Source organism: Beta vulgaris, chromosome 1, assembly GCF_026745355.1.
Source record: "Beta vulgaris subsp. vulgaris cultivar EL10 chromosome 1, EL10.2, whole genome shotgun sequence".
Classification (NCBI taxonomy): Eukaryota; Viridiplantae; Streptophyta; class Magnoliopsida; order Caryophyllales; family Amaranthaceae; genus Beta; species Beta vulgaris.
Genome location: NC_079202.1, coordinates 23,650,350 through 23,667,257, shown reverse-complemented (window position 1 = coordinate 23,667,257; position 16,908 = coordinate 23,650,350). Strand labels below are relative to the sequence as shown.

General features: G+C 36.6%; 1 protein-coding gene across 1 annotated transcript; it reads right to left on the bottom strand.

Moving 5' to 3' along the window:
• Window positions 1–15,488: 15,488 nt before the first annotated feature.
• LOC125493356 (uncharacterized) lies at window positions 15,489–15,974 on the bottom strand. Its single transcript, XM_048636625.1, has one exon. It carries the CDS (start codon window positions 15,972–15,974, stop codon window positions 15,489–15,491), a length of 486 nt encoding a protein of 161 aa, XP_048492582.1.
• Between the last annotated feature and the right edge of the window lie 934 nt (window positions 15,975–16,908).

Here is a 16,908-nt window from a genome sequence, read left to right as displayed (position 1 = left end):
ACAGCACCAAGTGGCCTCGCAGCTGGTCGACACGATCATATGGTCTTTATACGTGGCCATGTGATCATCCGGGTCGATTAGGCCTAAAAATGGTTCAATGGTTGTCGTTTTTTTTTCCCTGGACTAGGTGCTTCTAGGATCTCCTGGCTGAATGGGACCATGAACTTAAGTACTCCACTATTGATCCTAGGGGGTCTAGACTGAGCTGAGTCGCCCTACCCCTCTCACTAAGCAGCTTTCTTATTCAGGATATATCTGACGTCATACCCATGGCTAAGGCGCCTCTGGTTGAGAAAGTGTCGGGCGTCTCTAGGTTTATGTCTGACGCTGCCTCTAGGAAACTTGGAGACATGGGTATCTTCCCCACGCCGAGCGGGTTTCCCTTTAGGTGGGTGTCGCTCGTGTTCAACCATATCATGTAGAGCATGCTTCAAAGTCCAGTAGTGTGATGTCATATGCCCCTTTCCTTAATGGTACTTGCCATAGGCATTAGGATTCCATTTACTGGATCTTTTCTCACGAGGAGGGTCTAGAGTAGGGCTAAGAGGCTGAAGTGCTCCTTTTGCATATAACCTAGTGAAGGCTTCTTCTATAGTCATGCCTAATGGAGTGAATGTCCTTTGAGGGCCTTGATAACAACTGTTTTCAATAGTTGGGGCATTGAGTCGTTGCTTTTAGAGCTAGAAGGGTTGTTATTACTCTTCTTGAAAGAGTTGTTGTTGTTGGAACCCTTGTTCTTATTGGCTTGTACCTCTTCTTCAATCAGCAGGCCTACCTTATAGAGCTTCGTGAAAGAGTCTATGGGTCGGAATTTAATATGATTTCCATACTTAGGTTGTAGGTTACGGATCATCAATCGGACTTGATCCTTTAGAGATGAGCAGTTAGTCATTTGTGCAGCTTCTTCCCTCCATCACTTGAGGAAGGTGATGAAGTCATTGTAGGAGTTTTGTTTAGTTAACTTCAACTCACGTAGGCCAATAGGAAGTTAAGTATTATATATGTATTATTTGTGGAACTCTTCTCTATTGTAGTCCTAATCATTCAGCTTCATTTTTTTAGTGATCTGAACTACTTGGATGGATGCGCGTCCAAGGTCAAGGGACAACATAAACAAACAGGTCCTTGCTCATGCCATTGAGAGAAATAGAGATGGAGAAAGTTCTCAGATAATCATCTGGGTCTTCGACCCCCTTGAATTTTGGGAGGTCACCCAATGTTACCTTTTTAGGGAGCTTGTCCCTTAGTTCAGGATCAATGATGTCATGGTCATGCATCTGTCTCTCTAGTGTAGGAATTCATTGGATCAATTGCTCGAGTTTTTCAAACTTCAAATCCGTCTCGGACTTGACCGGAGGTGGTGGTGGTGGAGTGTCATCATACCCTTCTTCTTCAGTTGGTTTTTCTCATAGTCACTAGTAGAATAATTGCTATCTGCTGCGGTAGTATTGCTGCGATTTTACCCATACGCAGCAATATATCACGTAAAAAAGAAATAGAAAAATATAAAGTAACTATATTGCTGCGTTTTCGCCGAAAACCGCAGCAATATGGTATCAATAAGATTTTTTTTTAAAAAAGTTGACTTTTTGACCAAAACTATTGCTGCGGTTTTTGTCAAAAAGCGCAGCAATATATTAAAATAATATTAAAAAAATAATTTTTTAATATATTGCTGCGGTTCTTAGGAAAACCGCAGCAATATCGTTAAAAAATGTTTAAAAAAAATATAAAACCGTGCCCAACTCCTAATAATAACTACGGTTTTGTTATTTCCTCAATCCTCACTACTTCTCTCACACAGCCGCTTATCAGTTCTCACCCTTCCTCCTCTCACCATCCCTCCTCTCACCCTTCACCTTCCACCCTTCACCCTCCCTCCTCTCGTCATCGTCATTCACGGACCCTCTCGCCATTCACCCTCCCTCCTCTGGTAATCGTGTCATTCACGGACCCTCTCGCCGTTCACCCTCCCTCCTCTCATCATTCGAACCTTCAGACTCCATCCTCTCATCATTCGAACCTTCAGCCTCCCTCCTCCCCCACACCGTCGACCATGGCGAAACGAGAAACACCATCTTCGCGGTCCAGATCTGGTGGGTTTCGTCTGACATGGCTCCACCGACCATGGCGAAACGAGGCTCTTCGTCAACACTCTCGGCTCATCGTCACTGGTGTTCATCGCTCTTCGTCTAACATGGCTCCACCGGCCGTTCATCCTTCGTTTGTTCTTTCGTCAACACTCGTTCCTTCGTCCGTTCTTTCGTCACCATCCTTCGTTCGTACTTTATAAATTTAGGCTCCATCGACCATGGCGAAACGTGGCTCTTCGTCAACACTCTCGGCTCTTCGTCGCTGGTGTTCTTTCAGTATTTTGGGATTTTTTTTAATTTTTAATTTCTTGTTTTTTTCATATATTTTTTGTTTTCATTATTTTTTTCTGTAATTAGTTATTTAGTTGTAGTGATTGCTTACTTTCTATGTCCGGAGACACATCCTGCACTCCTTCTTTTCCTTAGTGCTTTAACTAAGGATTCGATTCGAGGCTTTTTTTCTTTTAGAGTGCCATCTGCTGTTTCAAGGCCGGGAATGTGCCTTACCTTTCAAAAACCAACACCATCCGCTCCAACCTTATCATCAGACATATTCTTGTGTTTTTTATTTTACTTTCTAATTTCTTTGTATCATTTATGTAACTAGTTTTTTTATTTTTATATATTAGAGATTCATATGTTATTTTATTTTAAGTTCATTTGCGAATTGGTGGATAGTGTATGAGTTTGTTGTCTAATTTTAATCTTTCAAATATGACTGCAAAATGCAAAAAAAAAATTTAGTTTGTTGTCTAATTTTAATCTTTCAAATATGACTGCAAAATGCAAAAAAAAAAAAAAAAAAAAAAAAAAAAATTTGTTACCAGCACCTTTTGCTGCGGTTTTGGGCCAAAACCGCAGCAATACTTTCTGCCAAATAGACAATATTTACAAATATTACTGCGGTTTTGGCCTAAAAACCGCAGCAATATTATTATTACCTATTGCTGCCCCCTTAATTGCTGCGCACCTAAAACCGCAGCAATATGCCACTTTTTAACCGCAGCAATCAGCATTTATTCTACAAGTGAGTGCCTTAATTTCTTTGTCTTTTTGCTCAAGAAGAGAATTCATCAGTGTAAGTCGAGCCATAATGGCACTGAGCTGTTCATTAGTGTCCCCCATTTTAGATGACGATTCAGACGAGTCGGAGGATTCGTCTGAAAAGGTTATGATGCGCTTGACGAGTCTGGGAGTTGGTCGATCTTGTATCCTCTCTGTTAAGCGTTCCCAAGTTATATTCTCATGACCTGTCCTGAACAGAAATCGAATGGACCTCGTAAATTTTAAAAAATAATTTTCGAAATGCGAAACGGAAATGAGGGATGGAGAAATGGAAATGGACCTGAGAAATGAGGACAAAAGTGGAAATGGGAATGGGAAATAAGAAATCTAATGGAGGATTAGAAATGGGTATGATTATTAGACTAGTATGGGATGGGCCATGATGGAGACACTGGCCTAACTATATGCAAATGTAGACATGGACTCGACTAGACTGTATTGTATTATGTAAGCGGACTGGACTAAATAATTGGGCTTTTATGCTAGTTTCAGAAGATCTAATGGATTTCCCTTATGGACTTATGGGGGATTGGCTTCGCTAGACTCGATGATTTGGGATTTATGGATCTAAGATGGACTAGCTTCGTCAAACTCAAAGGTTTTGGGCCATTATAGACTTAAGGTAAACTAGGACTACTATTAGATGTAAGGCAGGAGTAGCTTTGCTAAACTCAGAGGGGTGCCTTTATAGTCTTATGGTGACTAGCTTCGCTGGGTCTAAAAGGTGTCGATATGGTCTCAATAATGACTAGCTTCGCTAGGTCAAAGGGTGCCGTTATGGTATTCAGGGTGACTAGCTTCGCTAAGTCAATGTGTGATGTTATGGTCTTAAGGGTGACTAGCTTCGCTAAGTCAAAGGGTGTCGTTATGGTCTTAAGGGTGATTAGCTTCGCTAAGTCAAAGGGTGTCGTTATGGTCTTAAGGGTGACTAGCTTTGTTAAGTCAATGGGTGTCATTATGGTCTTAAAAGTGACTAGCTTCGCTAAGTCAATGGGTGCCGTTATGACCTTAAGGGTGACTAGCTTCGCTAAGTCCAAGCGTGTCATTATGGTTTTAAGGATGACTAGCTTCTCTAAGTCAAAGCATATCTTTATGGTCTTAAGGGTGTCTATATTCGCTAAGTCAAAGCATATCGTTATGGTGTTAAGGGTGACTAGCTTCGCTAAGTCAATGGGTGTCGTTATGGTCTTAAGGGTGACTAGCTTCGCTAATTCAAAGTGTGTCATTATGGTCTTAAGGGTGCCTAGCTTCGCTAAGTCGAAGGGTGTCGTTATGGTCTTAAAGGAATGCCAGCTTCGCTACGCTTAATGGGTGTCATTATGGTCTTAAGCTGGACTAGCTTCGCTAAGTCAAAGGGTGTCGCGATGGTTAGGTAGGTTTGCTTATGACTAAGATCCAACACTATTGCTACGTAAGCTTTTTGGAAGGACAAAACACAAACCCCCCAAGGGTGACCTCACACATATAACATGCGCTAATAAAGCAAGGTAGATTGTCCTAATAGTGGCTTAAACAATGGCCATGCATATAAACTGTAATATCATTCTAATGCATAAAAAGAGTATGACTTGTATTTTTCGAGTTTCACCAACTCATTTAAAAACTTATTTTTTTTTTAAATCCTTCCCAGTCAATAAGCATGGATTTTTTTTTCCTTTAAGCCTACACGAGGTGTGGGCACGTTTATTTGACTATTCCATTGTTAAGGTTTTATTTGAAGTTCGTTTCGAAATTTCCAACAAGTCTTTAAATGAAGACTAATAAACCTAATTGGATATTGGCAAACCGTAGGAACAATTAGGGACTTATCCAATGTAGATTTCGCCGTCAAGACTCCATAGATGGTCAAAATGAACCAAAGATTTAGTTAGGGGTGAGGGCACAAACACATTCAGGAACCATGTTGCCCACTGCTGGCCTCTACTATCGATTCATGTCAATATTTATGCAAAAGAATCACCAAAAAATATTTTATGCACCCTAAAAATAATTAGTCTAGGTTGGTTTAGGTAACACATAAAAAGACTATTTTTAGTGACAAGTTATTATGCATCAATATTACAGGTAACCTATCAGGTTCTCCAAATTAATCTGATTAATATTAGAAGTCTTTGATTAACATAAAATAACATATGTGTGATAAATAGCAATAAGGCATGTGAATCATATAACATGTATATAATTTAATCACGTAAGCATATAATAATTATAAAAATGTATAAAAAGGAAATAAAAGATTAGAATATATAATAGAACGATTTTGTATTAAAGATCTACATCAGGATAGAAAACAGTTAGTAACTTTAATATAAAAATAAGAATTTTTTTAAGGACCCTTTGGATTATACCGGGGCTTGGGTCTGCGAGATTAACAACCTTCGGGCGAGCAATCGTGAAAGCTGAAAATCTAAATGTATATGTAAATTTGAATGTGCTTGTGTCTGAAAGTATGAATTGTTATAGAGAAGTTAGTTTTGTAATTCGTAGAGACGTATTCATAATATATCCGTCGAGTTTAAAGCGTGTTAATGTGGAAAATTGTTCTTTTTCAATCTGTACGGAATCAGACCTATATATAGGGAAAAAGACATTGCGTCTCACGCACCAGCTGCGTCTAACGCAGACTGATGTGTCAAGCGCATGATGAGGCATGCTCAATAGAAAGAGTACACGTGGTACACGATTTGAAAAGGATAAGAAAGAAACAACGCTTCATACAAAGTTGTGCGCCAGACGCCCGGCTCAGTGTGTGGCATAGTGCCACGTGCTGCGCCTGACGCATAGACGTGCCCCAGGCGCAATCTGGTGTGCTAGGCACACCAACCTAGCTCTTGACATGTCATTGCCAGCTTTTCTAAAACACGTTTTAACAGATTTTGTTTTTTCCTTTAATTCCAGAAATCTGATTTTACAGGATTATAATATGAATTTAACTATAAAAAATGTCTTTTAAAAATATTTATTTATTAAAATAAAATAATTAATTACTATTAAATAATTAATTGGCTTTTTAAAGAATTGGGCTCAAAATGAAATTGATTATCATGAATAATTAATTGAGCTTTACAATATGACTTTAACACTTGTTGAAATAGTTTTTGAATGGCTTTTCTGACTGTTTTTGCCCTTGAGTCGGACCAATTAAGGGTGCGGTATGTTACATGACATAGGATGAAAAAACTATCGGGATCCTTGAGTTTTGGTGGGGTTTTATTCTTAAAATAACCCTACACTCTTCAGTTAGAGAAACTCTATCGATACGATCAAAGTCCTTCTTCTTATTTATCATATATTTCATACACATGTACTTATGAAATTAAATCAGTGAAAGGAACTGTTACCGGAAGGTTAGTAGTTGAACATGGCCAAGAACTGACCAAGTTGTTGATCGACCTTAGATTTTTGCATCATATGGGTGATAAGTGTGTTTATAAGGCACTTTACAGGCTCATTTTAGCTTGATTTGATCCTATTTCTTCCCTCTTTCTTCTTATTCTTCTCTTTCTTTATTTCATTCACTTTATCATAGTGATATTTTGCTAGATTTTCGGTCACTTTTGACTAAATTTCTAGTACATTTGCTTACACCCAATTTTGTCATGTTCTTAATTAGGTGGGAATACCTAAGGCGGCAACTAGTAGTAGAGTCGACAAAGAAAGCAATGAAAATATAGCACACGTTAAGAAATGGTGCGCTTACTCCATGCTCCATGTCTGCTCGCACAAAGAAGCACATTGCACAATAGAATCTTGTACAGAGAACTTCAGATAGACATAACTTTCAAACCACAAATCGGATGAAGCTAATTCCAGTTGGAGGAGAAATCTTGATTCGATATCTTTCCAACTAATGGGCATAAGCTTGATTATTTGTATCTAAAATGAAAGAGTTATGTGCATTTTAAGTTGAAATGTCCAACCAAAGCAGAAAAGTTGGTGCCCTCGCACCAGCTAATGAGGTGCGTCCGCACTAGCTAATGACGTGCGTCCGCACCAGCTAATGAGGTGCGCCCTCACCTTTCGACAGATTGTTTCACTTCGAGATCAGTTTGTTTGGTTAGTGAGTAGTCTCTTATCTAGGGTTAGGCTGAAATTATTTATTAAGGTTTACATGTATTTTTAATGTGATTATGTTGATCTAAAGATGGTTATGCATTGATCTTGGTGTTTTGAGGCCTTAGGATAGATATTGATCACAATTATGCTTTGGTATGTCGATTTCAAATGTTTTTAATCGAATTTTGAACTCTTTTATAATGTCCATGAATCAACTTAATTTCTAGGCCAAGATATTGGATAGAAATGAAGGGGATCCTTTATTAGGGGTTTTTCGAATTCATGGGATCTCTTAATCAACTTACTAAAGACCATTCGAGAGAGTATTTAGTTGATTGATTAAGCGATCATTCTTGAGGACCATTCGAGAGAGGACTCGAGTATTTAGAGGAAAACTAAACCTTGCATAATTGTGCCTTTGAATCATAATTGCATTGATGATAGTTGTTCCGCTTTATTCATAATAGTAACCTTAACTCTAGTGTCTTCCTTATTGATATTTTCATCTCGTGTTAATTACTAGTTATTGGAGAATAGTTAGTTTTTAATTGTTACAAAATCATTCAAAGTCCCCTAAAAATCCTCCAATTAGGTAATTTAGACTTGTTAGACTTTGATATCCTAATTTAGACCCTTGACTTGCCTTTTCTACGTTCTTGGTAATTGCTTGTTAGGTGTTACAAAAAATTTTTGAAATTTTTTTTGTGCCTTAACGACAAACTAAAAACCTCCTATTAGTGGATAATAGGCAACTATGGTGTAGGAGAATTAGTAATTTTCTCCTTATACTTCCCTGCTTCAACTATTTTTCCTAGCTCATCTTCAACTTTTGAGATATTCTGATCCTCCTTGTCAGCCACTACATCGCCCTTGTCTGTAAGTGGAAGATCGTCAGTGGCCACGAGTAACGCATCATAATGTGTACCACTTCGAAGAGTAATGACATTAGCAGTCTCTTTGGGAATTGGTGTCCTAGTAGCTGACATGGCTGCCTCCGTGCATTTTTCAAGCCACTTGAGCACGTTAAGTCTCCAAATATTTGGTAGTATATTCAACTCCTTGATGCTCTAATCATAACTGTCCGTCATAAAAAACCATCATCTTCATCAGATAAGAGAGAGTAGGATCTCTAGAACTGATATTTTGAGTAGGTTATGGTTGGTAACCCTATTTAGAGTTTCTATTGAAACCCAGAGGAGGATTTTAAAGTAGTATGATGGTGTAGAAGCATGTTGTGGTGGATTCTGGTGAGGTTGTTGGTAAGGGGTCTGAGGCATGGGTTGATGATCCTGAACATTATTGTTTTTGTATGAGAAGTTAGGATGATCACTCTACCCAAGGTTGAATATATTTGAGTATGAGTTATGTGGAGCTCTCTGCTGAAAGGCATTTGCTTGCTCCATATTACTTGTGTTCGGGTTGATTATAGGAACAATCACGATCGAAGTGACCTTGAGTACAGCACACCTCACAATAGGAAGAGGTAATAGGTGCCATGGCAGACATTGTGTTAATAATCATAAGGGGAGTATTTGACTGTGAAGATTTCATAGCATCCATCTTCATGCTCAATTGTGCAACTCGGGATGATAGAAGTGCATATGCATCAACCTCCTACTTTTTCTTTGTAGTAATCCTAGAAGAAGTATCTTAATTGGCTGCGAGGTTTGCCAAAAAATTATACCCTTCATGAACCTATTTATCTAATGAAACACTTTTGTAGATGAGCCAACTGTACTCTTGATATGAGTTTATAGACCATTGTAGAATGCTTAGGTAAGGAACACTGGCACGATCTATAGGTCTTTAAACCTATTCCATGCTTCCTTTAATATCTCGTCAGACTCCTATAAGAATGTAGCCAGTTTATGTATGATTTTATGCAATCTTGGGAGGAGGATAATGCTCTACCAGGAATGCTTCAGATTTAGCACTCCACTCAGTTTGTATAACATCGTTCAACCACTTTTGGGATTTATGCTTCAAGGAGAATCCAAAGTCCATGACTTTCTACTGATCAAGAGTGATCCCTTAGTGCTTAACGATACTACAAAGTTGCTGAAACAGTTGTTATTGGTTAGCAAGTTCTCTAAGTCTGCGGTACATGTAGTAGGCATAGCAAGTTCGGTGGGAATCCTATCGTGGGAAGGTACCCCGTAAGACTTCAGTGACTTTGGATATATGCTTGATTATGAAGGGCTTTTTCATGGATTTTCGCCAATTATCAAACTGCTTTTTCTTCCTTTTTTGCTTTTGAGTTGCCGAATGATTTTTTCAAGATCATGATCAGTTGGATCTGGAGTACCTGTTCATTTGGACATGGGCATAAAAGAAACAAAGAAAAAGAATGCAATAAGATCACCGTAATTGAAAGTTGAAGTTCCAATGAGATAGTAGAAATAATTTAAATAATTCAACAAAAGCTATGGCAACACCGCCAAAAGCTTGATGAGTTCAAAAAGAGATACCGCAAGTGCATGGTTTTTCTATTGTTATTATAGACTTTAGAAATACGGTCGATCCAAAGGATATGCTTTCTATAGATTGATGCTCAATTAATTAACTATTTCAGGAAAAAGATTGTTGAATGAATGACAAATAATGCTAAAATAAACTAAATAAAATATGGATGTAAATCAAATAATTAAAGCCTAAGGCTTCTATCGGCCCACCATGATTGTACCAATTCATTTTCTTTTTTTGATCCATATGAGCCACAAAGGCGGTACATTATACCAATTCAATTAATACAATATAATTCAACAATTCTTGGATTAAGAAATGAGTAATTAGAATGTTTTGCTAATCTTACGATCGGGTCTTAACACTCTTAGATCAACATAAGCGGAACTGTCACTAACATAATAAGATCTACCAATTGTAATAAGCATCTAATGAGTACGATTGTTTAATTCTAGCTCTTATTAGCTAAGTGATGACTCATAATATTGCACAATTACATGAATTAAACCATGATAATAAATTATTTGGAATTACTCTAATCTTGATCCATACATTGCAGATCTTTAAATCATAATAATAATAAAAAAAGGTATAAACATGGTTTCCTCACTAAGCCCTAGAAATAGACTACTCGTTCATAATAATAAAAAACATGATCATAATCAAAGCAAAGGAGTCGGATGACTAGTTGAAGAATGTCACAATAAAACTCATTCGGTCGGGTCCAAAATTTGATCAGTTTACTCGTCAATTTTGCGCGCAAAAAAGGGAATTAGCTGATCTGATTGTGTATTGAACCGGATCTGTTAACAAAAAGGAGCCGCTCCTTTTTGATAACTGATCCGGTTCAAAAACCCAGATTAGTTCATGGTTGTATTTTGAGCTCTCAAGTCTAGCCCACAAAATCTTGAGGCCCAAATGCGTGCAGTTATATATGTTGGGATTTCAGTTCATGCACCCCATTTATTCGCTACATCTCTCAAACACTAATATCCCTCTTCCCACTCTATTCCCCCCATTCCCGCTGAAACCCTAAGAACTTTGCACCATTTCCTCCCCAACTCTCAAACCCTAAATCTCGAGGCCCATTCCTGTTGAAAACACCCTCTCTCAAACCCTATGAACTTCGCACGTCTTCCATCTCCTACTTCACACGTGTTGGTAGTACTTCGCACCATCTTCGTCGTTCTCCGTCGGTCTTTACACCATCTTCGACGATTTTGGCACCATATTCGAAGATTGTCGCACCATTTTGTCGTTCTCTGCACCTAAACTCCCTCTTCTCTTGCGCCCAACTTCCTCTTCGTTCTTCCACCATCTACAACAAAAACGAAGCGCTAACCACCAAAGCGTCACCTCCTCGAAACGCCGACCAGATCTATCTTCTCTCCTTGCTCAAAATGTGGTTTCAGATCTAGGGTTAGTTGCAATGGGTTTTTTTTCGTTTTTTAGTTGAATTTGTTAATTTTGTGGTGATTATTATTATGTATTTTCATATTATTCTAGACCTAGGTTTAGTTTCATTTATTTTGTTTTTAATTTCTTATTTTTCTGTTAATTAGTTTATACTATGTGATTTTATACTTGGTTAATTAATTTATGTTTTTTCATTTATGTAATTTATATAATTTATATTAAGGGTGCGTTCTCTTCACCTTAATAAATTAAGTTTCAGGTCCAATAATTTCAGTTCAGTTCAGATAAGTTTCAATCAAGTCCAATCAGGACAACAAGTTCCAATCAGGTCAACGTTGCCTTTTGCAGTCGTTTTCTTCCTTGAGTGACCATTGGTTTAGATCCTATTATAAAGGAACATGGGATATCTTTCGAACTTGCAGTTGTACTTCCCCTCCATTTTCCCCTCAATGCAGCGTTCTTCTTCCTATTTTATAAGATTTCCTCAACAACTTATACACGTCATCAGTGTGCTCCTTCTCTTACTATGTGCTCACAAGATGCCCACCAGATCATACAAACTAGCACAAATAGTTCACTCTACCTGCTGCCACGTAGGATGAAAACTGACCCCCTGACAGTTTATATACCACTAAAGAATAGAATACAAATCTAGGCATAGTAGGAAATATCCCATACAAAAGAGAGAATATCAGTATTTCCTAAACATATCATAGAAGATAACAAATATCTCTACTATCCTCCAATCAGAATCAATAGAAATTTCCACCTCCTTAACGAAGACCACGTTGCTATTGTACACAGCAGCATAGTACGAGATCACTAACTTAGAAATTAAGTAAATATCAATTAGAACGAAAAGACCTAGCATAAGGTGCCATTATCAACTCATATGAACTCACTTATTTATATATATATATATATTATATATATATATATATATATATATATATATATATATATATATATATATATATAGAAGTGAGTTCATATGAGAATGCATACTTAAATGAGAAATGAGAATGAATTTTACACGCTATAACTCTTATGAATAAGTGATGTAACTCTAATTAAAAAGTGATGTAACTCCAAAAACAAATTATTTGAAAAAAAAAAATTCAAAAAAAATAATTTTTTTTTGAATTCAAATTTTTTTAGAAGGATATAACTCTAATGAATAAGTGTTGTAACTCTAAACCAATCGTTGGTTGAGATTCATTCTCATTTCTCATGTAGGGAGCATTCTCATGTGATCTTGCCTATATATATATATATATATATATATATATATATATATATATATAGAGAGAGAGAGAGAGAGAGAGAGAGAGAGATTCTACACCCTCAAATAATGTATAAAGCCTTCACTAGAAAATATATTGTAACAACCCTGAATTTCCAATACTTCTAAAATTAATTTAATAGAAATAAACTCGGAAATTCAAAGGTGCTTCGCCGCGATAATTATTAATAATAACCGCAAGGCTAATGGTTCTAATTAAAATAATAACAATAAGTTTTAGGAAAAAAAATATTAATAGAGGTCTCAACTTTGGGTGATAATTTTTAAAAGGTCTGAACTATTGTTTAACCTGTGTAGGTCCCAATTTTAGGGGGTATTAACTTTTAGTGGGCCTTAGTGACTTGAAACTGGCTTAATGGGTCATAAATTGTAAAACTTGGGTCACACCAGAAGGGTTAATTGAAGGAGGGAAGTAGGAAGTAGGTGAGATTTTTAAAAAAATCGTCAATTTTAAACCACCAAGGCCCTCTAAAATTTAAGACCTCCTAAAGTTGGGACTTACATAGGTTAATCAATAGTTCAAAACTTTTAAAAATTATCGTCTAAAATTCAGACCTCTATTGCCAATATTTACTAAGTTTTAACTAATTATTACAGACCAACTAAATAAAATGTAAATTAATTATTACAAATCAGAACATAAATCTCATAGTCAAATAAATAACTACGGAAGTCTTTTTAAAGTCTTATTAAATCAAAAGAGATCCAACGCACTCTTAAACCCAACTGAAGTTAACTATCTTCAAGTCCCTGCACATTAAACACTGTAATATTAGCCAAAGGCTGAGCAAGATTTAATAATGTAATAAAACAAAATCATTCAATGTGCATGTGAGATATATAGAAATATATTACAAATTCATTTAAAAGTTGTACAGATTATATATGAAATACATTAACTTTCTAACAACCTCAAATCCAATCTTTCTTTCTTTCTGATCTATTCTGTAAAACTTTCAAATATAACCTTTCGTAATCTGTGCGTAGGAAGTTATAAAAATCCAATGAGCTATCTAGGCTCACTAGACAAGGTAAACACCAAAGTCCCTAGTATGCATACCCCTAACTTGATAACGTATCAAGAAGGAAGACAAATGACAAGAGTATTGAGCAATATACTCCCAACTACTAAAATAAATTGTTGAGACACTGTTAACTCAACATACTTCCATACTCGAGGAATACCGCTTACCGACAACCTCACAATTTATACAAACTTAATAACAATGAAGAACTTACGCCTTTTAATAATCTCAAACTTGTCTCACGAGGAACTTTCTCCTTTTAACAAACTCAAACTTGTCTAACGAAGAACTTCCTCCTTTTAATAATATCTTAAATAATCTCATGAATTATTTTGATATAAACATCGTCAAAACAATTAAAAGCTCTATAAAATAGCATCATAAAAACGATTCCAAACACAATATAAATCACAAATCAAAATGAAATACTTTCTGTAATAATCTATACAAGCTTAGTATGAAATCTTATCTTATCGGCAATCAAAGTTAGCAAATCTCAATCACAAGTCAAAAAGGTTCCTCTACGAACCCGCAATCTACAATATAATAATAGTATCGTATAAGTCGTTTTACTATACTTCACATAATTCAACTATAATTGGCATTACCTAGCTAAAGAGCTTTAATCATTCCCAAAAACAGTAACGAAACACACAACGTTAACCACACCACAACAACAGCACAACACAACAACAACAGCACAACACAATAAGAAAGTAACTTAGACAAACTAATTAGATTAAAGGGAAAAATAATCAACCCCAATATAACTCAACTAAACTACTACAAGCAATGACTAAACCTCTGTAACTTCCATACTACCCGCATACAACCAATACCACCAAACCAGCTAACACCAAGAACTTGCACAAAGCATAACTCCTAGTATACAACTCCAAATCACACAATTCTTGAGCCTAAATTCATTAACTCTTCAAGCTCTACAACTTTCATTCAGGATCCGAGGTCTAAAAACCGACAAAATTATTGAGAAATCGCCAAAATAGTAGCTGCGTGCAAAATAGAACACACAACGAAAATAAACTTTTATAACAGCAAACCATATTGAATCAAAGATTGCACATGGATAAATTATACATATTGGGTAACATAAATTTTTCCCAAATCAATTTATACAAGAACCCTAATACAACAAATCCTCCATTTCGAAAATTAAATAAAAAAAAATCGAAATTAAAACTTAGGACTATGACTTACTTGGTTAGGGGAAAGTAATAGGGTGAAATTATTCTCTAAAAGGAACCCCAAAAAATGCTCCTTGATTTGATTCACGACCCAAAACCGTAAAGTCAAAACTCGATTCTCCTTTTTCAAAGTACCCCCAAAATCAAGATATGATTAAGATGGATGGATAGAGTTGATGTTTGATGGTGGTAAATAATAAAAATTGTAGCTTCAATGGAGGTATTTGGTTGGAGAAAAAGGTTGAAGAAGAAAGAAAAGAAAGGTAAAGTAAAGGGATTGAAAACGTGGGTTTTGGTGTTTGGGAACTAGGAGCAGTACAACTCCTAATTTCTTTTCGTTTCTTCTTTTTATTTTCTAATTTCCTCTCTCCTTGTAATACAAAACAACTAGGTATTGGGTTCTAATTTAACCTAGTAAATTTAGGAGTTTATTTTTTACCATTTATAGGGTAAAGTCAAAGCTAATAAAAAAAGTATTTTAAATAAAAGAAATCTGAAATTATTTTCATTAAAAAAATTAATGCAAATAATTACTAAACGAGTATAAAATACGGGTTGTTACAATCTACTCCCTTTAAAATAAGTTTCGTCCCGAAACTTAATATATTACCCAAAGAACAACCTATACTCCTTGACATTAAGATAACACATTGGCTCTATACTTTAGTCAACTATATAATTTAGTCAACTACCATCACTTGACGTATAAAACCTCAACTAGCATTTCACATATTAATAGATAAACTCAAATGACCAAAATCACACTTACTAATATAGAAACCATCAATAATAATATGCACGAATTAGTATGAACTCTACCCCCCATAAAGAGGGAGTTATGTCCCCGTAACTAAAACCTTACCTAGGTGAAGAGATGATGATACTTAAGGCGCATAACATCCTCAACTTCCCAAGTAGACTCCTCCGAGTTGTGGTTTGACCACAACACCTTCACGATCTTTGTCTCACCTTTGCGAGTCTTTCGAACTTTATGATCTAGAATCTGGAGAGGAAACTCCTCGTAAGTTATGTTATCATCTAACTGGAGAGACTCTGGCTGTAGCACATGCGAAGGGTCACTAATGTATCGCCGCAACTGAGAAACATGGAAAACATTATGCGCACGATCAACGTCTGACGGCAATGCCAATACATAAGCCACCTCTCCTATTCTCTCCAGAATCTCGTACGGGCCAATGAACTTAGGGTTCAACTTTCCCTTCTTCCCAAATCTCATCACGCCTTTCATAGGAGAAACTCTAAGCAACACCTTCTCTCCCACCTGAAACTCCTCATGGTGACGATGCTTATCACCGTAGCTATTATGTCTATCTTGTGCCGCCTTCATTTTCTGCTGGATGAGCTTTACCTGCTCATAGTCTCCTGAATCATCGCTGGACCAATCGCAACCGACTCAAGTTGACTCGCTCGTTAAAGGAAGTGAACGGTTGGACCAATATCACTCCAACACAAAGGAGTACGACAACGCCTACCATACAAAGCTTCAAATGGTTCCATCTGAATGGTCGAATGATAATTGTTATTATATGAGAACTCAATCAAATCAAGCTCATCCTCCCAAGATCCCTGTAAAAAAAGCACAAGCCGTCAACATATCTTCCAATGTTTGAATAGTGCGCTCCATCTGACCATCTGTAGTAGGATGAAAAGTTGTACTCATCTTCAACTTAGTCCCCAAAGCTTCCTAAAGCTTCTGCCAAAAGTTAGATAAGAATCTGCGATCCTTATCCGAAACAATATCACTCGGAACACCATGAAGTCTAATCACATGCTCTCTATAAGCAGTAGCCAATCGTTCATGCTTCCAAGTATCCTTCATGCACTACTAGAAAAAGAGTGTTTTCTCAACACAATTGTCTCAACACTTTACTTAAGTGTTAAATACAATAAATAAAGTGCGTTTTTTCTCAACGCTTTTCTGTGTTGCAGTATTTCTCATCACAGAAAAGCGTCGAGATATTATCACGTGCCCATCACATGTCAACCTAAACCCCGCTATTCTCAAACTTTTTGATGAAAAAATAATTTTCTCTCTCTCTTAACCGCGCGCGTATTAGTCGGTCACCACTAACCACCTAATAGTAGAATAGTAGTGGAATAGTAATGCAAATTCTCAACCGTTGTTCTTGAACTTTCTAAATTGGCCTCGGGTGAGCAAATTGATCTTCATATTCAAGGTTTTTTTAAGTGAACATTCAAGGTTAATGCTTTACAAATTCTTCATATTCGCTGCTAATTGACGCAAATTCTACAAATTACAG

Coding starts and splice junctions, on each gene's coding strand:
- LOC125493356 (XM_048636625.1), bottom strand. CDS start 15,974: ATGAAGGCGGCACAAGATAGACATAATAGCTACGGTGATAAGCATCGT.